Source organism: Heptranchias perlo, chromosome 1 (genome assembly GCF_035084215.1).
Source record: "Heptranchias perlo isolate sHepPer1 chromosome 1, sHepPer1.hap1, whole genome shotgun sequence".
Taxonomy (NCBI): domain Eukaryota; kingdom Metazoa; phylum Chordata; class Chondrichthyes; order Hexanchiformes; family Hexanchidae; genus Heptranchias; species Heptranchias perlo.
Window position 1 is genome coordinate 93,319,794 of NC_090325.1, and position 27,149 is coordinate 93,346,942.

The window sequence follows — 27,149 nt, forward strand, 5'->3', positions numbered from 1 at the left end:
ACTATATGCAATTTGGTGGTGTTCGCAAATTTTGAAATTGTACTTCCAATTCCCGAGTCCAAATCGTTTATGTAAATCGTGAACAACAGTGTTCCCAGCACCAATCCTTGTGGAACACCACTTCCCACTTTATTCCAGTCTGAGTAACTACCTTTAAACCCTACTCTGTTTTCTGTTTTGTAGCTAGTTTGCTATCCATTCTGCTACTTGTTTCTTGACTCCACATGCTCTGACCTTAGTCATGAGTCTACTATGCGATACCTTATCGAAGGCCTTTTGAAAATCCAAATATATTACATCTACTACATTACCCTTGTCTACCCTTGCCGTTACTTCTTCATAGAATTCAATAAGGCTGGTCAAGCATGACCTATCCTTTTGAAATCCCTATCCTTTATTACATTTTCTGTTTCTAGATGTTTTTCGATTACATCTTTGAGTAAAGATTCCATTATATTTCCTACCACCGACATTAAGCTAATTGGTCTATAGTTCCTTGGACTTGTTCTAGCTCCTTTTTTAAATATAGGAATCACACTAGCTGTCCGCCAGTCCTCTCGCACTATTCCCTTTTCTAATGATTTTTTATAAATATGTAATAGTGCCTCTGCTGTCTCTTCCCTAACTTCTTTTAAGATGTGTGGATGCAGTCCATCCGGAGCAGGGGTTTTATCTTCTCTAAATTTGATTAGTTTATCAATTATCTCTCCCTTTTCTATCTTAAATGTCTTTATATCTTTTTTGATCTCTTCTTCTAATGTCATGCCCGCCATGTTAGTCTCCCCGGTAAATACTGAGGCAAAGTAATTATTTAATATTTCTGCTACTTCGCTGTCATTACCTGTGAGTTTATCGTGTATATCTTTTACTGGCCCTACCCCTATCCTGATTTTTCTTTTGTTATTGATGTGTCTGTAGAGTACTTCACTATTTCTTTTTATATTCCTTGATAATTTAATTTCATATTTTCTCTTTGGCTTCTTAACATTCTTTCCTAACCTTTTCGTATTCCCTTTTGTCATTCTCTCCTTTGTTTTCTATGCGCTTAATGTATGCCTTTTTCTTTAGTTTCAATTTTGCCCTTATTTCTTTATTCATCCGTGGTGTGTCTATGGCTAGTATGTTCATGCTTTTTAGTGGGATATACAAGGATTGAAAGATTTGGGAAATAATGTTTACTTTCACATGTCTCTGAGGTTGCCTATTGATCAAAATATCTTGGTTTAGTCCTTTCTTGGTCTCCTTGCCTCTTTTGGTTGCAATGAATTGGGTTGCTCCACAGGGTAACTCACTCTGAACTCCAGTACATAATTACCTTTTTTTAAAAATTCGTTCATGGGATGTGGGCGTTGCTGGCGAGGCTGGCATTTATTGCCCATCCCTAATTGCCCTCGAGAAGGTGGTGGTGAGCCGCCTCCTTGAACCGCTGCAGTCCGTGTGGTTAAGGTTCTCCCACAATGCTGTTAGGTAGGGAGTTCCAGGATTTTGACCCAGCGACGATGAAGGAACGGCGATATATTTCCAAGTAAGGATGGTGTGTGACTTGGAGGGAGACGTGCAGGTGGTGTTGTTCCCACGTACCTGCTGCTCTTGTCCTTCTAGGTGGTAGAGGTCACGGGTTTGGAAGGTGCTGTCGAAGAAGCCTTGGCGAGTTCTGCAGTGCATCCTGTGGATGGTACACACTGCAGCCACTGTGCGCCGATGGTGAAGGGAGTGAATGTTTGGGGTGGTGGATGGGGTGCCAATCAAGTGGGCTGCTTTGTCCTGGATGGTGTCGAGCTTCTTGAGTGTTGTTGGAGCTGCACTCATCCAGGCAAGTGGAGAGTATTCCATCACACTCCTGACTTGTGCCTTGTAGATGGTGGAAAGGCTTTGGGGAGTCAGGAGGTGAGACACTCGCCACAGAATACCCAGCCTCTGACCTGCTCTTGTAGCCACAGTATTTATATGGCTGGTCCAGTTAAGTTTCTGGTCAATGGTGACCCCCAAGATGTTGATGGTGGGGGATTCAGCGATGGTAATGCCGTTGAATGTCAAGGGGAGGTGGTTAGGCTCTCTCTTGTTGGAGATGGTCATTGCCTGGCACTTATCTGGTGCGAATGTTACTTGCCACTTATCAGCCCAAGTCTGGATGTTGTCCAGGTCTTGCTGCATGTGGGCTCGGACTGCTTCATTATTTGAGGGGTTGCGAATGGAACTGAACACTGTGCAATCATCAGTGAACATCCTCATTTCTGACCTTATGAAGGAGGGAAGGTCACTGATAAAGCAGCTGAAGATGGTTGGGCCTAGGACACTGCCGTGAGGAACTCCTGCAGCAAAACCTTGCTCAATATCAAATGTTAGTTACCATCACTTAGCCTTCGCTCCCTCTAGGTTTAAATGTAAAGACAAGTGTATAATGAGTAAAGTTATTCACAAAGTGACTTCAGCACAAAAAAGGCACAACAGGCTGGAGTACCAACAAACTCTGCCACCAAGTGACAGGACACTAGTCCAATCTCCCAACCTGCTGCATTTTTGTAGGAAGGCTGGATCAAAGACCATGTGCTTCCCCACTGAAAGGGAGAGATTAGAGGGATAATCGAGTGATAGCTCTTATCTCCCCTCCCCAGTTTCTGCTGAATGGCATTAACAGATGTCTCTGAGTAGGTTGCCCACTTTACGGGCCATACTAGATGCAAGGCCCAGAGAGATCACAAGGGAGAGAAGATAGGCGTGAAAAATTAAAGGGAGGAGAAAAAAAATTCAAAATATAGGAAGGTTATACACTGGCTGCTTCAATGAAGGCTGTCAGCAAGTACTTACAGTATGCAAATTCAAATTCCGAAGAGTATTCTTCAATTTATTATAATTTTTCCCAAGAGGAATCTCTGTCTTCAACCATGGAGGCAATCTTAATCTAGAAATTCAAAGTATATTATAAAAATATCATTGCAATAGTTTCTTTCTCTTTAAAACTGAGCCCTTCAAGAATCATAGAAAGGTTATAGCACGGAAGGAGGCCATTTGGCCCATCGGGTCCATGCCGGCTCTATGCAAGAGCAATCCAGCTGGTCCCACTCCCCCGCCCTATCCCTGTAGCCCTGCAATTTTCTTCCTTTCAAGTACTTATCCAGTTCCCTTTTGAAAGCTATGATTGAATCTGCCTCCAGCACCCCCTCGGGCAGTTCATTCCAGATCCTAACCATTCGCTGTGTAAAAAAGTTTCTCCTCATGTCGTCTTTGGTTATTTTGCCAAGCACGTTAAATCTATGCCCTCTGGTTCTTGACCCTTCCGCCAATGGGAACGGTTTCTCTCTGTCTATTCTGTCTAGACCCTTCATGATTTTGAATACCTCTCTCAAATTTCCTCTCAATCTTCTCTGTTTGAAGGAGAACAACCCCAGCTTCTCCAGTCTATCCATATAGCTAAAGTCCCTCATCCATGGAATCATTCTAGTAAATCTTTTCTGCACCCTCTCTAAGGCCTTCACTTCTTTCCTAAAGTGCGGTGCCCAGAACTGGACACAATACTCCAAATGTGGTCGAACCAGTGTTTTATAAAGGTTCATCATGACTTCCTTGCTATTGTACTCTACGCCTCTATTTATAAAGCCCAGGATCCCCTATGCTTTTTTAACCGCTTTCTCAACCTGCCCTGCCCCCTTCAACGATTTGTGCACATAAACCCCCAGATCTCTCTGTTCCTGTACCCCTTTTAGAGTTGGGCCCTCTAGTTTATATTGCCTCTCCTCGTTCTACCTACCGAAATGTATCACTTCGTATTTTTCTGCTAAATTTCATCTGCCACATGTCCGCCCATTTCACCAGCCTGTCTATATCCTCTTGAAGTCTATCACTATCCTCCTCACTTCCAAGTTTTGTGTCATCTGCAAATTTGGAAATTGTGCCCTGTACACCCAAATCCAAGGCATTGATATATATCAAGAAAAGCAGTGGTCCCAGCACCGACCCCTGGGGAACACCTCCCTCCAGTCCGAGAAACAACCATTCATCACTACTCTCTGCTTCCTGTTACTTAGCCAATTTTGTAACCATGCTGCTACTGCCCCCTTTATTCCATAGGCTTCAATCTTGATGACAATCCTATTATGCGGCACTTTATCAAATGCCTTTTCAAAGTCCATATACACCACATCAACCGCATTGCCCTCATCTACCCTCCCTGTTCCCGCATCAAAAAACTCTATCAAGTTAGTTAAACACGATTTGCCTTTAACAAATCCGTGCTGGCTTTCCCTAATTAATCCACACTTGTCCAAATGATTGTTAATTCTGTCCTGGATTATCATTTCTAAAAGTTTCCCCACCACCGAGGTTAAACTGACTGGCCTGTAGTTGTTGGGTTTATCCTTACACCTTTTTTTAAACTAGGGTGTAACATTTGCAATTCTCCAGTCCTCTGGCATCACCCCCGTATCTTTGGAAGATTATGGCCAGTCCTCTGCAATTTCCACCCTTACTTCCCTCAGCAACCTGGGATGCATACCATCCGGACCGGGTGACTTAGCTACTTTAAGTACAGCTAGCCTTTCTAGTACCTCCTCTTTATCAATTTTTAGCCCATCCACTATCTCAACTACATCATCTTTTACTGAGACTCTAGCAGCATCTTCTTCCTTGGTAAAGACAGATGCAAAGTACTCATTTAGTACCTCTGCCATGAGTAGATCTCCATTTTGGTCCCTGATCGACCCTACCCCTCCTCTTATTACTACCCATTTACTCTTTACATGCCTATAGAAGACTTTTAGATTCCCTTTTATGTTTGCTGCCAGTCTATTCTCATACTCTTTCTTTGCCCCTATTATTTCCCTTTTCACTTCCCCTCTGAACTTTCTATATTCAGCCTAGGTTCTCGCTTGTGTTATCAACCTGACATCTGTCACACGCCCCTTTTCTCTGCTTCATCTTATTCTCTATCTCTTTTGTCATCCAGGGAGCTCCGGCTTCAGTTGCCCTACCTTTGTCCCACGTGGGAATGTACCTAGATGACTATATGGCAGTGCAGTATACTGACACAGCGGAAGATGTGGGCTCATCTGTATTTCCCCTCTCACTGAACTACTATCATCAGCTGTGTCAGGAGCTTTTCCACTGAGAAGATGAAAACATCAATGGAAAGTCATACTGCATCGCGCGCACGCACTCCCAGCAACCAATCATAAGGCAATACAGACAGTTGCTCGAGAGCAGCTTGCTTGTTTCCCCATCCTCTTTTGGTCCTGTAGACTTGGAGAATGGGAGAAAAAAATAACAAGGCGTCAGAAAAATCTAGGGGAAGTCAGACTATTCTCTCATTTTATATGAGAAAATATTAGCTAAAGGAGAATTTTGATTGACAACTTTTTAAAAAAAAAATTGTCAAGTTTCCCTACTGGTACGGAGATCCTGCAGTCAGAACTCCCTCCCTGCTAGGCTGCTTCAGCAATGTCATCGATGAAGAATGTCCCTGTGCATTTCAGACTAGCTGTACAAGAAACAGGGAGGAACCACAAGTTCAAATGGTCTTAGTCAATCCAGAACCACCCAAACCAGGAAACCATATTACTGGCTGAGAATTCAATCAGGAGCTGGAACCTGAGGCAATTTCTCCCTCCTTAGTTTAGGAGTACTGAAGCCGATTGTAGAACTCCAATCAGCTAATTCAGTGCAGAACAAGGTTTGACCTGGGATCTTTGTGGTTTCTATGGCTCAGCTACTCAGCCAATAAAGTTGCTGAGCTAGTAGAGGAGTAGCTGCCTGTACTGACGTACTGAGGGATCTGGTTGTCCTGATAGATGAATCACAAAAAGTTAGTGTGCAGGTACAGCAAGTGATCAGGAAGGCAAATGGAATGTTGTCATTTATTGCAAGGGGAATGGAATATAAAAGTACAGATGTTTTGCCACAGTTGGTGAGACCACATCTAGAATACTGTGTGCAGTTTTGGTCTCCTTATTTAAGAAAGGACATAATTGCTTTGGAGGCGGTTCAGAGAAGGTTCACTCGACTGATTCCTGGGATGAGGGGGTTATCTTATGAGGAAAGGTTGGACAAGTTGGGCCTGTACACTGGAGTTAGAAGAATGAGATGATCTTATTGAAACATATAAGATCCTGGGGGGACTAGAAGGGATACTGAGGGGATGTTACCCCTTGTGGAAGAGACCAGAACTAGGGGCCACAGTTTAAAAATAAGGGGTCTCCCATTAAGATGGAAATGAGGAGAAATTTTTTCTCTCAGAGTGTCGTGAGTCTGTGGAACTCCCTTCCCCAGAGAGCAGTGGAGGCACGGTCATTGAATATTTTTAAGGCTGAGTTAGATAGATTCCTGATTAACAAGGGAGTCAAAGGTTATAGTAGGTAGACGGGAAAGTAGGGTTGAGGTCACAATCAGATCAGCCGTGATCTTATCAAATGGCAGAGCAGGCTCGAGGGGCCGAATGGCCTACTCCTGCTCTTAATTCGTATGTTCGTATTTCTGTTCAATTCTTGTACCTCCTTCATCAGTATAAATGTCCAAGGTCAGATCTTCTTCTTTATATAACATTCTTCTTTCCCCTTATTTGGAGAGTTTGCTAATTTAACTTCGTCTTATTCCCCTGACACTCCTAATTATTCATGAACCCTATTAAATCTTACATATTTCTATTACTTCCAGATGAACCCGCCTTGTCCCAAGTCATAAATTTTTTTAAATCACTGGCTACAAAGTGCTGAATAAATAAATATAGCTGAAAATTGACAACTCCTCACTTTTTAAATACATAGATTGGCCCAACTAATGAATAGGAAATCCTTTTCCCCTCCCTGCAACTTAATACACCCGTGGATAAATGCTGGTAAACCCATGCAAAGCAGATTAGGAATGCAGTCTACTGATAATTCGATGTGCATGGACAGCAATAATAATTGTAAACATCAGTTGTACATTTTCACCCAATGTGATATGAAATAGGGGAAGATTTCACTGTTGCTTACAACAAAGTTCTCAAACTCAGCTGTGAAAAGCAGTTTAACTAAATTCACAATTACTTAAACGCAATATACTCCTGAATGCTTTTGCAGTATTAGCTTAATAGGTAGCATCTTCATGTTTCATCTATATCCATTTTCCCCTCTTTCCTTCTTGTCAATTTTTTCCCCTCCCCTCCTCCTTTCCTGAGGGCATCGAGTCCTTGCTGAGTACAGTTCGACAGCACCTGTCCAAAAGACCATTGTCCGTTAAGTGAACCTTGACATTGAACGCTGGCAAGCTGTTCAACCACTGGGGTGACATCAAAGCCAAGCCCATTCCTCACCCAACTCCCATACAAACGTTTTCAGTCAGAGTCACTGGATAATAATAGAAATGGCAACTCTGCTGATTTTCTTTCCCTAACCCAGGGACCAATTGTAGAGCCTCCAGCACGGCTCTGCTTGATATCAGCCAACTCAGGACTGGCTGGGATGAAATCTGAGATCTTCATAGTCTATACAGCTCAGCTACTCATTGGGTAAACTCATGGAGGCACCGCACCTAAATGTGACAGTAATTCCACCAATTGGGAATAGATAGATTGGGCCTCCGAATACACCATAAATACATTTCTACCCCTTAGCTCCCGTTTTCTCTGCAATGTAGGATGGGTGAGCCACCGTTTCCGGAGATGGGGAAGGAGAGTGGGTTGATGCTTATGTGGAGGACCCCCCAAAATCGGAACACTGTGCCAGGGATGGTCTGCACCCTTGGTGGTCGAACTAATTTTTTCTTCCACCCGACTCCTGGGCTGCTGGAGCCTGCTCTGCTTTACCAGTTTTACACGCTCCCCATTCTATTAAGCTAACCCCTTCAGCTCTTCTCATTCTCAGTGTCACGTAAATGACCTTTATTTCTTTGATTTGTCCCATTACTCCTCCTTTTAATTCTGTGCATATCTCTTCTGCCATCTCCTGTTCCCCACTTTAATACTTTACAGGTTATGTCTTCTCCTGCATGTGTGGTCATTGTGTGTTTTACCCCATCCCCTTTTGTTCTGTTCCTTTTTAAATGCAGTTCATCTATGTCTTTCAGTTCGGAGGAAGGGTTTATAACTGAAATGTCAACTGATTGGTGTTTTCCTCGACATTTGGTGCCTCTGAGGTTGTTTTCTGTATTGTGTTTACGTTTCTTTATCTAGTATTTTTCAAAAAGGTGTTCAAACTTGTACCTTTCTCCTTTTTGACGCTTCAGGTTGCCCTTATACTCTTCCCATGTTTTCTTGTCTGACAATTCACCGGATATAAACTCCCGCAAGTCAGGACCCACTTCAAGAAGATGTTTCTTTTTGTCTGGCAGCGTACTGAAAGCCCTCAACTCGCTGCAGACAAGGCGAGCACAGACCTGAAATATTTCATATGCTATCAATACAGATTCCAGTTATAATTTTTTTTAAAGATTGTCTTCATGCACCAAAAAACAGTGGTGAGTTAGACATTTAGATTACACAGAATGGCTCAAACATTAAAACAGAATACAAACTACTCATCAGCCATAAAATCTGAATGATGCACACTAAGCCCACTTCTTCCATAGACCCTGCATAAAATCTACTCAATCATGGACTCCACCCAAACCATTACATTTACCGACGAAAGGTTCTGGAACGATCCTCCCTATTCCCCGGCCCAGAAGCCAAATTGAGCAAAACTGTAGAATAACTATCCACATTAGTCATCCTTGACTGCTGCTTCTTCAGATATTACTCCAAACCCCAGTCTCCCCCTATGGACCCGATATTACTACAATCCCCAGTCTCCCTCCATGGACCTGAGATTACCGCAATCCCCGGGCTCGCTCTATGGTCCCGATATTAGTCCAATCCCCAGTCTCCCTCTATGGACCTCATATTACACTAATCCCCAGTCTCTCTCAATGAACCTATTACTCCAATCCCCAGTCTCTCTCAATGAACCTGTTACTCCAATCCCCAGTCTCTCTCAATGAACCTATTACTCCAATCCCCAGTCACTCTCTCCATGGACCTGAGATTACTCCAATCCCCAGTCTCCCTCTATGGACCTGAGATTACTCCAATCCCCAGTCTCCCTCAATGGACCGGAGATTACTCCAATCCCCAGTCTCTCCCTCTATGGACCTGAGATTACTCCAATCCCCAGTCTCCCTCGATGGACCAGAGATTACTCCAATCCCCAGTCTCCCTCTCTATGGACCTGAGATTACTCCAATCCACAGTCTCCCTCTCTATGGACCTGAGATTACTACAATCCCCAGTCTCTCTCTCTATAGACCTGAGATTACTCCAATCCCCAGTCTCTGTCTTTTGACCTGAGATTACTCCAATCCCCAGTCTCTCTCTCTCTATAGACCTGAGATTACTCCAATCCCCAGTCTCTGTCTCTCTATAGACCTGAGATTACTCCAAACCCCAGTCTCTCTCTATAGACCTGAGATTATTCCAATCCCCAGTCTCTCCCTATGGACCGGAGATTACTCCAATCCCCAGTCTCCGTCTATAGACCTGAGGTTACTCCAATCCCCAGTCTCTCTCTCTATAGACATGAGATTACTCCAATCCCCAGTCTCCCTCTCTATGGACCTGAGATTACTCCAATCCCCAGTCTCTCTCTCTATGGACCTGAGATTACTCCAATCCCCAGTCTCTCTCTCTATGGACCTGAGATTACTCCAATCCACAGTCTCCCTCTCTATGGACCTGACATTACTACAATCCCCAGTCTCTCTCTCTATAGACCTGAGATTACTCCAATCCCCAGTCTCTGTCTTTTGACCTGAGATTACTCCAATCCCCACTCTCTCTCTCTATGGACCTGAGATTACTCCAATCCCCAGTCTCTCTCTGTAGACCTGAGATTACTCCAATCCCCAGTCTCTCTCTCTATGGACCTGAGATTACTCCAATCCCAAGTCTCTCTCAAAAGACCTGAGATTACTCCAATCCCCAGTCTCTCTCTGTAGACCTGAGATTACTCCAATCCCCACTCTCTCTCTCTATGGACCTGAGATTACTCCAATCCCCAGTCTCTCTCTGTAGACCTGAGATTACTCCAATCCCCAGTCTCTCTCTCTATGGACCTGAGATTACTCCAATCCCAAGTCTCTCTCAAAAGACCTGAGATTACTCCAATCCCCAGTCTCTCTCTGTAGACCTGAGATTACTCCAATCCCCAGTCTCTCTCTCTATGGACCTGAGATTACTCCAATCCCCAGTCTCTCTCTCTATGGACCTGAGATTACTCCAATCCCCAGTCTCTCTCTATAGACCTGAGATTACTCCAATCCCCAATCTCCGTCTATAGACCTGAGATTACTCCAATCCCCACTCCCTCTCTCTATGGACCTGAGATTACTCCAATCCCCAGTCTCTCTCAAAAGACCTGAGATTACTCCAATCCCCAGTCTCCCTCTATGGACCTGAGATTACTCCAATCCCCAGTCTCTCTCTATGGACCTGAGATTACTCCAATCCCCAGTCTCCCTCGATGGACCTGAGATTACTCCAATCCCCAGTCTCTCTCTATAGACCTGAGATTACTCCAATCCCCAGTCTCTCTCTATAGACCGGAGATTACTCCAATCCACAGTCTCTCTCTATACACCTGAGATTACTCCAATCCACAGTCTCTCTCTATGGACCTGAGATTACTCCAATCCTTAGTCTCTCTCTCTATGGACCTGAGATTACTCCAATCCCCAGTCTCTCTCTCTATGGACCTGAGATTACTCCAATCCACAGTCTCCCTCTCTATGGACCTGACATTACTACAATCCCCAGTCTCTCTCTCTATAGACCTGAGATTACTCCAATCCCCAGTCTCTGTCTTTTGACCTGAGATTACTCCAATCCCCAGTCTCTCTCTCTCTATAGACCTGAGATTACTCCAATCCCCAGTCTCTGTCTCTCTATAGACCTGAGATTACTCCAATCCCCAGTCTCTCTCTATAGACCTGAGATTATTCCAATCCCCAGTCTCTCCCTATGGACCGGAGATTACTCCAATCCCCAGTCTCCGTCTATAGACCTGAGGTTACTCCAATCCCCAGTCTCTCTCTCTATAGACATGAGATTACTCCAATCCCCAGTCTCCCTCTCTATGGACCTGAGATTACTCCAATCCCCAGTCTCTCTCTCTATGGACCTGAGATTACTCCAATCCCCAGTCTCTCTCTCTATGGACCTGAGATTACTCCAATCCACAGTCTCCCTCTCTATGGACCTGACATTACTACAATCCCCAGTCTCTCTCTCTATAGACCTGAGATTACTCCAATCCCCAGTCTCTGTCTTTTGACCTGAGATTACTCCAATCCCCACTCTCTCTCTCTATGGACCTGAGATTACTCCAATCCCCAGTCTCTCTCTGTAGACCTGAGATTACTCCAATCCCCAGTCTCTCTCTCTATGGACCTGAGATTACTCCAATCCCAAGTCTCTCTCAAAAGACCTGAGATTACTCCAATCCCCAGTCTCTCTCTGTAGACCTGAGATTACTCCAATCCCCAGTCTCTCTCTCTATGGACCTGAGATTACTCCAATCCCCAGTCTCTCTCTCTATGGACCTGAGATTACTCCAATCCCCAGTCTCTCTCTATAGACCTGAGATTACTCCAATCCCCAATCTCCGTCTATAGACCTGAGATTACTCCAATCCCCACTCTCTCTCTCTATGGACCTGAGATTACTCCAATCCCCAGTCTCTCTCAAAAGACCTGAGATTACTCCAATCCCCAGTCTCCCTCTATGGACCTGAGATTACTCCAATCCCCAGTCTCTCTCTATGGACCTGAGATTACTCCAATCCCCAGTCTCCCTCGATGGACCTGAGATTACTCCAATCCCCAGTCTCTCTCTATAGACCTGAGATTACTCCAATCCCCAGTCTCTCTCTATAGACCGGAGATTACTCCAATCCACAGTCTCTCTCTATACACCTGAGATTACTCCAATCCACAGTCTCTCTCTATGGACCTGAGATTACTCCAATCCTTAGTCTCTCTCTCCATGGACCTGAGATTACTCCAATCCCCAGTCTCTCTCTATGGACCTGAGATTACTCCAATCCACAGTCTCCCTCTCTATGGACCTGACATTACTACAATCCCCAGTCTCTCTCTCTATAGTCCCGAGATTACTCCAATCCCCGGTCTCCGTCTATAGACCTGAGATTACTCCAATCCCCAGTCTCTCTCTATGGACCTGAGATTACTCCAATCCCCACTCTCTCTCTCCATGGACCTGAGATTACTCCAATCCCCAGTCTCCCTCTCTATGGACCTGAGATTACTCCAATCCCCAGTCTCCCTCTATGGACCTGAGATTACTCCAATCCCCAGTCTCTCTCTCTATGGACCTGAGATTACTCCAATCCACAGTCTCCCTCTCTATGGACCTGAGATTACTACAATCCCCAGTCTCTCTCTGTAGACCTGAGATTACTCCAATCCCCAGTCTCTCTCTCTATAGACCTGAGATTACTCCAATCCCCAGTCTCCCTCTCTATGGACCTGAGATTACTCCAATCCCCAGTCTCTCTCTCTATGGACCTGAGATTACTCCAATCCCCAGTCTCTCTCTCTATGGACCTGAGATTACTCCAATCCACAGTCTCCCTCTCTATGGACCTGAGATTACTACAATCCCCAGTCTCTCTCTCTATAGACCTGAGATTACTCCAATCCCCAGTCTCTCTCTCTATAGACCTGAGATTACTCCAATCCCCAGTCTCTGTCTTTTGACCTGAGATTACTCCAATCCCCAGGCTCTCTCTCTCTATGGACCTGAGATTACTCCAATCCCCAGTCTCTCTCTATAGACCTGAGATTATTCCAATCCCCAGTCTCTCCCTATAGACCTGAGATTACTCCAATCCCCAGTCTCTCTCTATGGACCTGAGATTACTCCAATCCCCACTCTCTCTCTCTATGGACCTGAGATTACTCCAATCCCCAGTCTCTCTCTCTATGGACCTGAGATTACTCCAATCCCCAGTCTCTCTCTATAGACCTGAGATTACTCCAATCCCCAGTCTCTCCCTATGGACCGGAGATTACTCCAATCCCCAGTCTCTCTCTCTATAGACCTGAGATTACTCCAATCCCCAGTCTGTCTCTATGGACCTGAGATTACTCCAATCCCCAGTCTCCCTCTATAGACCTGAGATGACTCCAATCCCTAGTCTCCCTCTATGGACCGGAGATTACTCCAATCCCCAGTCTCTCTCCATAGATCTGAGATTACTCCAATCCCCAGTCTCTCTCTCTATGGACCTGAGATTACTCCAATCCCCAGTCTCTCCCTCTATGGACCTGAGATTATTCCAATCCCCAGCTGGCGAATTTAAATTCAATTAATTAATTAAATTCAATTAATTAAATAAAAAAATCTGGAATTAAAATACTAGTAGCAGTAATGATGGCCATGAAACTACCGGATTGTCGTAAAAACCCATCTGGTTCACTAATGTCCTTTAGGGAAGGAAGCCTGCCGCCCTTACCCGGTCTGGCCTATATGTGACTCCAGACCCACAGCAATGTGGTTGATTCTTAATTGCCCTCTGAAATGGCCTAGCAAGCCACTTAGTTGTAAAATCTCGCTACGAAAAGTCATAATAAGAATAAAACCGGACGGACCACCCGGCATCGGACCACTAGGCACCGGACACGACAACGGCAAAACACCAAGCCCAGTCGACCCTGCAAGGTCCTCCTTACTAACATCTGGGGACTTGTGCCAAAATTGGGAGAGCTGTCCCACAGACTAGTCAAGCAACAGCCTGACATAGCCATACTCACAGAATCATATCTTTCAGCCAACGTCCCAGACTCTTCCATCACCATCCCTGGGTATGTCCTGTCCCACCGGCAGGACAGACCCACCAGAGGTGGCGGTACAGTGATATACAGTCAGGAGGGAGTGGCCCTGGGAGTCCTCAACATTGACTCTGGACCCCATGAAATCTCATGGCATCAGGTCAAACATGGGCAAGGAAACCTCCTGCTGATTACCACCTACCGTCCTCCCTCAGCTGATGAATCAGTCCTCCTCCATGTTGACCACCACTTGGAGGAAGCACTGAGGGTAGCAAGGGCACAAAATGTACTCTGGGTGGGGGACTTCAATGTCCATCACCAAGAGTGGCTCGGTAGCACCACTACTGACCGAGCTGGCCGAGTCCTGAAGGACATAGCTGCCAGACTGGGCCTGCGGCAGGTGGTGAGCGAACCAACACGAGGGAAAAACTTACTTGACCTCGTCCTCACCAATCTACCTGTCACAAATGCATCTGTCCATGACAGTATTGGTAGGAGTGACCACCGCACAGTCCTCGTGGAGATGAAATCCCGTCTTCGCACTGAGGACACCATCCAACGTGTTGTGTGGCACCACCACCGTGCTAAATGGGATAGATTCAGAACAGATCTAGCAGCTCAAAACTGGGCATCCATGAGGCGCTGTGGGCCATCAGCAGCAGCAGAATTGTATTCCAGCACAATCTGTAACCTCATGGCCCGGCATATTCCTCACTCTACCATTACCAACAAGCTAGGGGATCAACCCTGGTTCAATGAGGAGTGTAGAAGAGCATGCCAGGAGCAGCACCAGGCGTACCTAAAAATGAGGTGCTAACCTGGTGAAGCTACAACTCAGGACTACATGCATGCTAAACAGCGGAAGCAACATGCTACAGACAGAGCTAAGCGATTCCACAACCAACGGATCAGATCAAAGCTCTGCAGTCCTGCCACATCCAGTCGTGAATGGTGGTGGACAATTAAACAACTAACGGGAGGAGGAGGCTCTGCAAACATCCCCATTCTCAATGATGGCAGAGTCCAGCACGTGAGTGCAAAAGACAAGGCTGAAGCGTTTGCAACCATCTTCAGCCAGAAGTGCCGAGTGGATAATCCATCTCAGCCTCCTCCCGATATCCCCACCATCACGGAAGCCAGTCTTCGGCCAATTCGATTCACTCCACGTGATATCAAGAAACGGCTGAGTGCACTGACAACATCCCAGCTGTAGTGCTGAAGACTTGTGCTCCAGAACTAGCTGCGCCTCCAGCCAAGCTGTTCCAGTACAGCTACAACACTGGCATCCACCCGACAATTTGGAAAATTGCCCAGGTATGTCCAGTCCACAAAAAGCAGGACAAATCCAATCCGGCCAATTACCGCCCCATCAGTCTACTCTCAATCATCAGCAAAGTGATGGAAGGTGTCGTCGACAGTGCTATCAAGCGGCACTTACTCACCGATGTTCAGTTTGGGTTCCGCCAGGACCACTCGGCTCCAGACCTCATTGCAGCCTTGGTCCAAACATGGACAAAAGAGCTGAATTCCAGAGGTGAGGTGAGAGTGACTGCCCTTGACATCAAGGCAGCATTTGACCGAGTGTGGCACCAAGGAGCCCAAGTAAAATTGAAGTCAATGGGAATCAGGGGGAAAACTCTCCAGTGGCTGGAGTCATACCTAGCACAAAGGAAGATGGTAGTGGTTGTTGGAGGCCAATCATCTCAGCCCCAGGGCATTGCTGCAGGAGTTCCTCAGGGCAGTGTCCTTGGCCCAACCATCTTCAGCTGCTTCATCAATGACCTTCCCTCCATCATAAGGTCAGAAATGGGGATGTTCGCTGATGACTGCACAGTGTTCAGTTCCATTCGCAACCCCTCAGATAATGAAGCAGTCCGAGCCTGCATGCAGCAAGACCTGGACAACATCCAGGCTTGGGCTCATAAGTGGCAAGTAACATTCGCGCCAGATAAGTGCCAGGCAATGACCATCTCCAACAAGAGAGAGTCCAACCACCTCCCCTTGACATTCAACGGCATTACCATCGCCGAATCCCCCACCATCAACATCCTGGGGGTCACCATTGACCAGAAACTTAACTGGACCAGCCATATAAATACTGTGGCTACGAGAGCAGGTCAGAGGCTGGGTATTCTGCGGCGAGTGACTCACCTCCTGACTCCCCAAAGCCTTTCCACCATCTACAAGGCACAAGTCAGGAGTGTGATGGAATACTCTCCACTTGCCTGGATGAGTGCAGCTCCAACAACACTCAAGAAGCTCGACACCATCCAAGATAAAGCAGCCCGCTTGATTGGCTCCCCATCCACCACCCTAAACATTCACTCCCTTCACCACCGGCGCACTGTGGCTGCAGTGTGCACCATCCACAGGATGCACTGCAGCAACTCGCCAAGGCTTCTTCGACAGCACCTCCCAAACCCGCGACCTCTACCACCTAGAAGGACAAGGTCAGCAGGCGCATGGGAACAACACCACCTGCACGTTCCCCTCCAAGTCACACACCATCCCGACTTGGAAATATATCGCCGTTCCTTCATTGTCGCTGGGTCAAAATCCTGGAACTCCCTTCTGAACAGCACTGTGGGAGAACCGTCACCACACGGACTGCAGCGGTTCAAGAAGGCGGCTCACCACCACCTTCTCGAGGGCAATTAGGGATGGGCAATAAATGCCGGCCTTGCCAGCGACGCCCACATCCCGTGAACGAATAAAAAAAAAAGTCTCTCCCTCTATGGACCTGAGATTACTCCAATCCCCAGTCTCTCTCTCTATGGACCTGAGATTACTCCAATCCCCAGTCTCTCCCTCTATGGACCTGAGATTACTCCAATCCCCAGTCTCTCTCTCCATGGACCTGAGATTACTCCAATCCCCAGTCTCTCTCTATGGACCTGAGATTACTCCAATCCCCAGTCTCTCTCTCTATGGACCTGAGATTACTCCAATCCCCAGTCTCTCTCTCTATGGACCTGAGATTACTCCAATCCCCAGTCTCTCTCTATAGACCTGAGATTACTCCAATCCCCAGTCTCTCTCTCTATGGACCTGAGATTACTCCAATCCCCAGTCTCTCTCTATGGACCTGAGATTACTCCAATCCCCAGTCTCTCTCTATGGACCTGAGATTACTCCAATCCCCAGTCTCTCCCTCCATGGACCTGAGATTACTCCAATCCCCAGTCTCTCTCTCTATGGACCTGAGATTACTCCAATCCCCAGTCTCTCTCTATAGACCTGAGATTACTCCAATCCCCAGTCTCTCTCTCTATGGACCTGAGATTACTCCAATCCCCAGTCTCTCTCTATGGACCTGAGATTACTCCAATCCCCAGTCTCTCTCTATGGACCTGAGATTACTCCAATCCCCAGTCTCTCCCTCCATGGACCTGAGATTACTCCAATCCCCAGTCTCTCTCTCTATGGACCTGAGATTACTCCAATCCCCAGTCTCTCTCTCTATGGACCTGAGATTACTCCAATCCCCAGTCTCTCTCTCTATGGACCTGAGATTACACCAATCCCCACTCTCTCTCTCTATGGACCTGAGATTACTCCAATCCCCAGTCTCTCTCTCTATGGACCTGAGATTACTCCAATCCCCAGTCTCTCTCTCTATGGACCTGAGATTACTCCAATCCCCAGTCTCTCTCTATGGACCTGAGATTACTCCAATCCCCAGTCTCTCTCTCTATGGACCTGAGATTACTCCAATCCCCAGTCTCTCTCTATGGACCTGAGATTACTCCAATCCCCAGTCTCTCTCTATGGACCAGAGATTACTCCAATCCCCAGTCTCTCTCTCTATGGACCTGAGATTACTCCAATCCCCAGTCTCTATGGACCTGAGATTACTCCAATCCCCAGTCTCTCTCTATGGACCTGAGATTACTCCAATCCCCAGTCTCTCTCTCTATAGACCTGAGATTACTACAATCTTTCTCTCTATCTTATGTTATGATCCCCCCTGTCCCATTGAACACTCTCCTCCCCCCACCGTCCCATTGAACACTCTCCTCCCCCCCCCCCGTCCCATTGAACACTCTCCTCCCCCCCCCGTCCCATTGAACACTCTCCTCCCCCCCCCGTCCCATTGAACACTCTCCTCCCCCCCCCCGTCCCATTGAACACTCTCCTCCCCCCCCCCGTCCCATTGAACACTCTCCTCCCCCCCCTGTCCCATTGAACACTCTCCTCCCCCCCCTGTCCCATTGAACACTCTCCTCCCCCCCCTGTCCCATTGAACACTCTCCTCCCCCCCCTGTCCCATTGAACACTCTCCTCCTCCCCCTGTCCCATTGAACACTCTCCTCCCCCCCCTGTCCCATTGAACACTCTCGTCGTCCCCCCCGTCCCATTGAACACTCTCGTCCCCCCCCCCCTCCTGTCCCCCCCCCCCCTCCTGTCCCCCCCCCCTCCTGTCCCCCCCCCCCTCCTGTCACCCCCCCTCCTGTCACCCCCCCTCTCCTGTCCCATTGAACACTCTCGTCCCCCCCCCCCGTCCCATTGAACACTCTCGTCCCCTCCCCCCCCCTCCCCCCCTCCCCTCCCTCCCCTCCCCCTCCCTCCTGTCCCATTGAACACTCTCGTCCCCCCCCTCCTGTCCCATTGAACACTCTCGTCCCCCCCCCCGTCCCATTGAACACTCTCGTCCCCTCCCCCTCCCCCCCCTCCCCCCCTCCCCCTCCCTCCTGTCCCATTGAACACTCTCGTCCCCCCCCATTGAACACTCTCGTCCCCCCCCATTGAACACTCTCGTCCCCCCCCCCCATTGAACACTCTCGTCCCCCCCCCCATTGAACACTCTCGTCCCCCCCCCCATTGAACACTCTCGTCCCCCCCCCCCCCATTGAACACTCTCGTCCCCCCCCCCCCATTGAACACTCTCGTCCACCCCCCAACCCCATTGAACACTCTCGTCCCACCCCCCCCCCCATTGAACACTCTCGTCCCACCCCCCCCCCCCCATTGAACACTCTCGTCCCACCACCCCCCCCCCATTGAACACTCTCGTCCCACCCCCCATTGAACACTCTCGTCCCCCCCCCCCATTGAACACTCTCGTCCCCCCCCCATTGAACACTCTCGTCCCCCCCCCATTGAACACTCTCGTCCCACCCCCATTGAACACTCTCGTCCCACCCCCATTGAACACTCTCGTCCCACCCCCCCCCCCATTGAACACTCTCGTCCCACCCCCCCCCCCCATTGAACACTCTCGTCCCCCCCCCCCCATTGAACACTCTCGTCCCCCCCCCCATTGAACACTCTCGTCCCCCCCCCCCCATTGAACACTCTCGTCCCCCCCCCCCATTGAACACTCTCGTCCCCCCCCCCCATTGAACACTCTCGTCCCCCCCCCATTGAACACTCTCGTCCTCCCCCCATTGAACACTCTCGTCCCGCCCCCCATTGAACACTCTCGTCCCCCCCCCCCCATTGAACACTCTCGTCCTCCCCCCCCCCCCCCATTGAACACTCTCGTCCCCCCCCCCCATTGAACACTCTCGTCCCCCCCCCCCCATTGAACACTCTCGTCCTCCCCCCCCCCCCATTGAACACTCTCGTCCCCCCCCCCCCCATTGAACACTCTCGTCCCCCCCCCCCCATTGAACACTCTCGTCCCCCCCCCCCCCATTGAACACTCTCGGCCCCCCCCCCCATTGAACACTCTCGGCCCCCCCCCCCCATTGAACACTCTCGGCCCCCCCCCATTGAACACTCTCGTCCCCCCCACCCCCCATTGAACACTCTCGTCCCCCCCACCCCCCATTGAACACTCTCGTCCCCCCCCCCCCATTGAACACTCTCGTCCCCCCCACCCCCCATTGAACACTCTCGTCCCCCCCACCCCCCATTGAACACTCTCGTCCCCCCCCCCCCATTGAACACTCTCGTCCCCCCCCCCCCATTGAACACTCTCGTCCCCCCCCCCCCCCATTGAACACTCTCGGCCCCCCCCCCCATTGAACACTCTCGGCCCCCCCCCCCCATTGAACACTCTCGGCCCCCCCCATTGAACACTCTCGTCCCCCCCACCCCCCATTGAACACTCTCGTCCCCCCCACCCCCCATTGAACACTCTCGTCCCCCCCCCCCCATTGAACACTCTCGTCCCCCCCACCCCCCATTGAACACTCTCGTCCCCCCCACCCCCCATTGAACACTCTCGTCCCCCCCACCCCCCATTGAACACTCTCGTCCCCCCCACCCCCCATTGAACACTCTCATCCCCCCCCACCATTGAACACTCTCGTCCCCCCCCATTGAACACTCTCGTCCTCCCCCCCCCCCCCATTGAACACTCTCGTCCTCCCCCCCCCCCCCATTGAACACTCTCGTCCTCCCCCCCCCCCCCCCATTGAACACTCTCGTCCTCCCCCCCCCCCCCATTGAACACTCTCGTCCCCCCCCCATTGAACACTCTCGTCCTCCCCCCCCCCCATTGAACACTCTCGTCCCCCCCCCATTGAACACTCTCGTCCTCCCCCCCCCCCCCCATTGAACACTCTCGTCCTCCCCCCCCCCCAATTGAACACTCTCGTCCCCCCCCCCCAATTGAACACTCTCGTCCCCCCCCCCCAATTGAACACTCTCGTCCCCCCCCCCCAATTGAACACTCTCGTCCCCCCCCCCATTGAACACTCTCGTCCCCCCCCCCCATTGAACACTCTCATCCCCCCCCCATTGAACACTCTCGTCCTCCCCACCCCCACATTGAACACTCTCGTCCTCCCCCCCCCCCCCCCATTGAACACTCTCGTCCTCCCCCCCCCCCCCATTGAACACTCTCGTCCTCCCCCCCCCCCCCCATTGAACACTCTCGTCCCCCCCCCATTGAACACTCTCGTCCTCCCCCCCATTGAACACTCTCGTCCTCCCCCCCCCCCCCCCCATTGAACACTCTCGTCCCCCCCCCATTGAACACTCTCGTCCTCCCCCCCCCCCCCATTGAACACTCTCGTCCTCCCCCCCCCCCCATTGAACACTCTCGTCCTCCCCCCCCCCCCCATTGAACACTCTCGTCCCCCACCCCCATTGAACACTCTCGTCCGTCCCCCCCCCCCCATTGAACACTCTCGTCCGTCCCCCCCCCCCCATTGAACACTCTCGTCCTCCCCCCCCCCCCCATTGAACACTCTCGTCCCCCCCCCATTGAACACTCTCGTCCCCCCCCCATTGAACACTCTCGTCCCCCCCCCATTGAACACTCTCGTCCCCCCCCCATTGAACACTCTCGTCCTCCCCCCCCCCCCCATTGAACACTCTCGTCCTCCCCCCCCCCCCATTGAACACTCTCGTCCCCCCCCCCCACATTGAACACTCTCGTCCCCCCCCCATTGAACACTCTCGTCCTCCCCCCCATTGAACACTCTCGTCCTCCCCCCCCATTGAACACTCTCGTCCTCCCCCCCCCCCCCCCCCATTGAACACTCTCGTCCCCCCCCCATTGAACACTCTCGTCCTCCCCCCCCCCCCCATTGAACACTCTCGTCCTCCCCCCCCCCCCATTGAACACTCTCGTCCTCCCCCCCCCCCCCATTGAACACTCTCGTCCCCCACCCCCATTGAACACTCTCGTCCGTCCCCCCCCCCCCATTGAACACTCTCGTCCGTCCCCCCCCCCCCATTGAACACTCTCGTCCTCCCCCCCCCCCCCCATTGAACACTCTCGTCCTCCCCCCCCCCCCCCCATTGAACACTCTCGTCCCCCGTCCCCCCATTGAACACTCTCGTCCCCCCCCCCCCCATTGAACACTCTCGTCCCCCCCCCCCATTGAACACTCTCGTCCCCCCCCCCAATTGAACACTCTCGTCCCCCCCAATTGAACACTCTCGTCCCCCCCCCCCGCATTGAACACTCTCATCCCCCCCCCATTGAACACTCTCGTCCTCCCCCCCCCCCCATTGAACACTCTCGTCCTCCCCCCCCCCCCCATTGAACACTCTCGTCCTCCCCCCACCCCCCCATTGAACACTCTCGTCCCCCCCCCATTGAACACTCTCGTCCCCCCCCCATTGAACACTCTCGTCCCCCCCCCATTGAACACTCTCGTCCTCCCCCCCATTGAACACTCTCGTCCTCCCCCCCCCCCCCCCCCCCCATTGAACACTCTCGTCCTCCCCCCCCCCCCCCCCCCATTGAACACTCTCGTCCTCCCCCCCCCCCATTGAACACTCTCGTCCTCCCCCCCCGCATTGAACACTCTCGTCCTCCCCCCCCGCATTGAACACTCTCGTCCCCCCCCCCCCCATTGAACACTCTCGTCCCCCCCCCCATTGAACACTCTCGTCCTCCCCCCCCCCCATTGCCCCCCATTGAACACTCTCGTCCTCCCCCCCCCATTGAACACTCTCGTCCCCCCCCCCCCCCCCCCCCAAATTGAACACTCTCGTCCTCGTCCTCCCCCCCCCCCCATTGAACACTCTCGTCCCCCCCCCCCCCCCATTGAACACTCTCGTCCTCCCCCCACCCCCCCATTGAACACTCTCGTCCCCCCCCCATTGAACACTCTCGTCCCCCCCCCATTGAACACTCTCGTCCTCCCCCCCCCCCCCATTGAACACTCTCGTCCTCCCCCCCCCCCCCCCATTGAACACTCTCGTCCTCCCCCCCCCCATTGAACACTCTCGTCCCCCCCCCATTGAACACTCTCGTCCTCCCCCCCCGCATTGAACACTCTCGTCCCCCCCCCATTGAACACTCTCGTCCTCCCCCCCCGCATTGAACACTCTCGTCCCCCCCCATTGAACACTCTTGTCCTCCCCCCCCCATTGAACACTCTCGTCCCCCCCCCATTGAACACTCTCGTCCCCCCCCCATTGAACACTCTCGTCCCCCCCCCATTGAACACTCTCGTCCTCCCCCCCCGCATTGAACACTCTCGTCCCCCCCCCATTGAACACTCTCGTCCTCCCCCCCCGCATTGAACACTCTCGTCCTCCCCCCATTGAACACTCTCGTCCTCCCCCCCCCCCCATTGAACACTCTCGTCCCCCCCCCCCCCCATTGAACACTCTCGTCCTCCCCCATTGAACACTCTCGTCCTCCCCCCCCCCCATTGAACACTCTCGTCCTCCCCCCCCCCCATTGAACACTCTCGTCCTCCCCCCCCCCCATTGAACACTCTCGTCCTCCCCCCCCCCCCCCCCCATTGAACACTCTCGTCCCCCCCCCCCCATTGAACACTCTCGTCCCCCCCCCCCATTGAACACTCTCGTCCTCCCCCCCCCCCATTGAACACTCTCGTCCCCCCCCCCCAATTGAACACTCTCGTCCCCCCCCCCAATTGAACACTCTCGTCCCCCCCCCCGCATTGAACACTCTCATCCCCCCCCCCATTGAACACTCTCGTCCTCCCCCCCCCCCCATTGAACACTCTCGTCCTCCCCCCCCCCCCCCATTGAACACTCTCGTCCTCCCCCCACCCCCCCATTGAACACTCTCGTCCCCCCCCCATTGAACACTCTCGTCCCCCCCCCATTGAACACTCTCGTCCCCCCCCCATTGAACACTCTCGTCCTCCCCCCCATTGAACACTCTCGTCCTCCCCCCCCCCCCCCCCCATTGAACACTCTCGTCCTCCCCCCCCCCCCCCCCCCCCATTGAACACTCTCGTCCTCCCCCCCCCCCATTGAACACTCTCGTCCTCCCCCCCCGCATTGAACACTCTCGTCCTCCCCCCCCGCATTGAACACTCTCGTCCCCCCCCCCCATTGAACACTCTCGTCCCCCCCCCATTGAACACTCTCGTCCTCCCCCCCCCCCATTGAACACTCTCGTCCCCCCCCCCCCCCCCCAAATTGAACACTCTCGTCCTCGTCCTCCCCCCCCCCCCCATTGAACACTCTCGTCCCCCCCCCCCCCCCATTGAACACTCTCGTCCTCCCCCACCCCCCCATTGAACACTCTCGTCCCCCCCCCATTGAACACTCTCGTCCCCCCCCCCATTGAACACTCTCGTCCTCCCCCCCCCCCCCCATTGAACACTCTCGTCCTCCCCCCCCCCCCCCCCCATTGAACACTCTCGTCCTCCCCCCCCCCATTGAACACTCTCGTCCCCCCCCCCATTGAACACTCTCGTCCCCCCCCCATTGAACACTCTCGTCCTCCCCCCCCCGCATTGAACACTCTCGTCCCCCCCCATTGAACACTCTTGTCCTCCCCCCCCCCCATTGAACACTCTCGTCCCCCCCCCATTGAACACTCTCGTCCCCCCCCCCCCCGCATTGAACACTCTCGTCCCCCCCCCCATTGAACACTCTCGTCCCCCCCCCCCGCATTGAACACTCTCGTCCTCCCCCCCCCGCATTGAACACTCTCGTCCCCCCCCCATTGAACACTCTCGTCCTCCCCCCCGCATTGAACACTCTCGTCCTCCCCCCCATTGAACACTCTCGTCCTCCCCCCCCCCCATTGAACACTCTCGTCCCCCCCCCCCCCCATTGAACACTCTCGTCCTCCCCCCATTGAACACTCTCGTCCTCCCCCCCCCCATTGAACACTCTCGTCCTCCCCCCCCCCCCATTGAACACTCTCGTCCTCCCCCCCCCCCATTGAACACTCTCGTCCTCCCCCCCCCCCCCCATTGAACACTCTCGTCCTCCCCCCACCCCCCCATTGAACACTCTCGTCCCCCCCCCATTGAACACTCTCGTCCCCCCCCCATTGAACACTCTCGTCCCCCCCCCATTGAACACTCTCGTCCTCCCCCCCATTGAACACTCTCGTCCTCCCCCCCCCCCCCCCCCATTGAACACTCTCGTCCTCCCCCCCCCCCATTGAACACTCTCGTCCTCCCCCCCCCGCATTGAACACTCTCGTCCTCCCCCCCCGCATTGAACACTCTCGTCCCCCCCCCCCCCATTGAACACTCTCGTCCCCCCCCCATTGAACACTCTCGTCCTCCCCCCCCCCCCATTGCCCCCCATTGAACACTCTCGTCCTCCCCCCCCCATTGAACACTCTCGTCCCCCCCCCCCCCCCCCCCAAATTGAACACTCTCGTCCTCGTCCTCCCCCCCCCCCCATTGAACACTCTCGTCCCCCCCCCCCCCCCCATTGAACACTCTCGTCCTCCCCCCACCCCCCCATTGAACACTCTCGTCCCCCCCCCATTGAACACTCTCGTCCCCCCCCCATTGAACACTCTCGTCCTCCCCCCCCCCCCCATTGAACACTCTCGTCCTCCCCCCCCCCCCCCCCCATTGAACACTCTCGTCCTCCCCCCCCCCATTGAACACTCTCGTCCCCCCCCCATTGAACACTCTCGTCCTCCCCCCCCCGCATTGAACACTCTCGTCCCCCCCCCATTGAACACTCTCGTCCTCCCCCCCCGCATTGAACACTCTCGTCCCCCCCCATTGAACACTCTTGTCCTCCCCCCCCCCATTGAACACTCTCGTCCCCCCCCCATTGAACACTCTCGTCCCCCCCCCATTGAACACTCTCGTCCCCCCCCCCGCATTGAACACTCTCGTCCCCCCCCCATTGAACACTCTCGTCCTCCCCCCCCCGCATTGAACACTCTCGTCCCCCCCCCATTGAACACTCTCGTCCTCCCCCCCCGCATTGAACACTCTCGTCCTCCCCCCCCGCATTGAACACTCTCGTCCCCCCCCCATTGAACACTCTCGTCCTCCCCCCCGCATTGAACACTCTCGTCCTCCCCCCATTGAACACTCTCGTCCCCCCCCCATTGAACACTCTCGTCCTCCCCCCCCGCATTGAACACTCTCGTCCTCCCCCCCCGCATTGAACACTCTCGTCCCCCCCCCATTGAACACTCTCGTCCTCCCCCCCCGCATTGAACACTCTCGTCCCCCCCCATTGAACACTCTTGTCCTCCCCCCCCCCCATTGAACACTCTCGTCCCCCCCCATTGAACACTCTTGTCCTCCCCCCCCGCATTGAACACTCTCGTCCCCCCCCCATTGAACACTCTCGTCCCCCCCCCATTGAACACTCTCGTCCCCCCCCCATTGAACACTCTCGTCCTCCCCCCCCGCATTGAACACTCTCGTCCCCCCCCATTGAACACTCTTGTCCTCCCCCCCCCCCATTGAACACTCTCGTCCCCCCCCATTGAACACTCTTGTCCTCCCCCCCCGCATTGAACACTCTCGTCCCCCCCCCATTGAACACTCTCGTCCCCCCCCCCATTGAACACTCTCGTCCTCCCCCCCCCGCATTGAACACTCTCGTCCCCCCCCCCATTGAACACTCTCGTCCTCCCCCCCGCATTGAACACTCTCGTCCCCCCCCCCCCCCCCCCCCCATTGAACACTCTCGTCCTCCCCCCCCCCCCATTGAACACTCTCGTCCTCCCCCCCCCCCCATTGAACACTCTCGTCCTCCCCCCATTGAACACTCTCGTCCCCCCCCCCCCCCCCCCATTGAACACTCTCGTCCTCCCCCCCCGCATTGAACACTCTCGTCCTCCCCCCATTGAACACTCTCGTCCCCCCCCCATTGAACACTCTCGTCCTCCCCCCCGCATTGAACACTCTCGTCCTCCCCCCATTGAACACTCTCGTCCTCCCCCCATTGAACACTCTCGTCCCCCCCCCCCCCCCCCCCCTATTGAACACTCTCGTCCTCCCCCCCCGCATTGAACACTCTCGTCCTCCCCCCATTGAACACTCTCGTCCTCCCCCCATTGAACACTCTCGTCCCCCCCCCATTGAACACTCTCGTCCCCCCCCCCCCCATTGAACACTCTCGTCTCCCCCCCCCCATTGAACACTCTCGTCCCCCCCCATTGAACACTCTCGTCCTCCCCCCCCCCCCATTGAACACTCTCATCCCCCCCCCATTGAACACTCTCGTCCTCCCCCCCCCCCATTGAACACTCTCATCCCCCCCCCATTGAACACTCTCGTCCTCCCCCCCCCATTGAACACTCTCGTCCCCCCCCCCCCCCAAATTGAACACTCTCGTCCTCGTCCTCGTCCTCCCCCCCATTGAACACTCTCGGTTCCCCCGGTTCCCGAAGGCCGCGCTGACCTGTAACAGCCGCCGGCGGTGAGCCGAGTACCGGCCGAGTCGCAGCAGTTCCATGTCGGCCTCCTGCGGTTTGCCGAGGTCGAGCCTCTGGCCGCGCCTCCAGCGACAGCGCCGCCCTCTGGTTCTGGCGACGCGCAGCAGCTGCCGCCCTCTGGGTTTCCTGTGTCATTACAAGTATGACTGTGAGGTGTTTTGTAATTTCAGTTACAACGTGTTCAGTCGCCTGATTTCGGGATGATTATAATTGATGTTTTGTAATATTTTGCATTTATGCATAGAGTACATAAAGAAGGAATTTGACTCTGACTTTCACATTTTCAGGAGACCCCATGTGGCTTTGCAACCATAGC

The 27,149-nt window shown here is 52.6% G+C and overlaps 1 protein-coding gene across 2 annotated transcripts in view; it reads right to left on the reverse strand.

The window, feature by feature from the left end:
• Positions 1 to 26,905, reverse strand: part of lias (lipoic acid synthetase) — a 50,903-nt gene extending 23,998 nt beyond the window's left edge. For both annotated transcript variants that reach the window (XM_067988618.1, XM_067988625.1), the window contains exons 1-3: positions 26,800 to 26,905; positions 8,174 to 8,346; positions 2,809 to 2,902 (exon numbers count right to left, since the gene is read on the reverse strand). In XM_067988618.1, coding sequence (XP_067844719.1) covers positions 2,809 to 2,902; positions 8,174 to 8,346; positions 26,800 to 26,853 — 321 coding nt within the window. In that variant the 5' untranslated portion in view covers positions 26,854 to 26,905. The remainder of the gene's footprint in view (positions 1 to 2,808; positions 2,903 to 8,173; positions 8,347 to 26,799) is intronic.
• Positions 26,906 to 27,149: the final 244 nt, after the last annotated feature.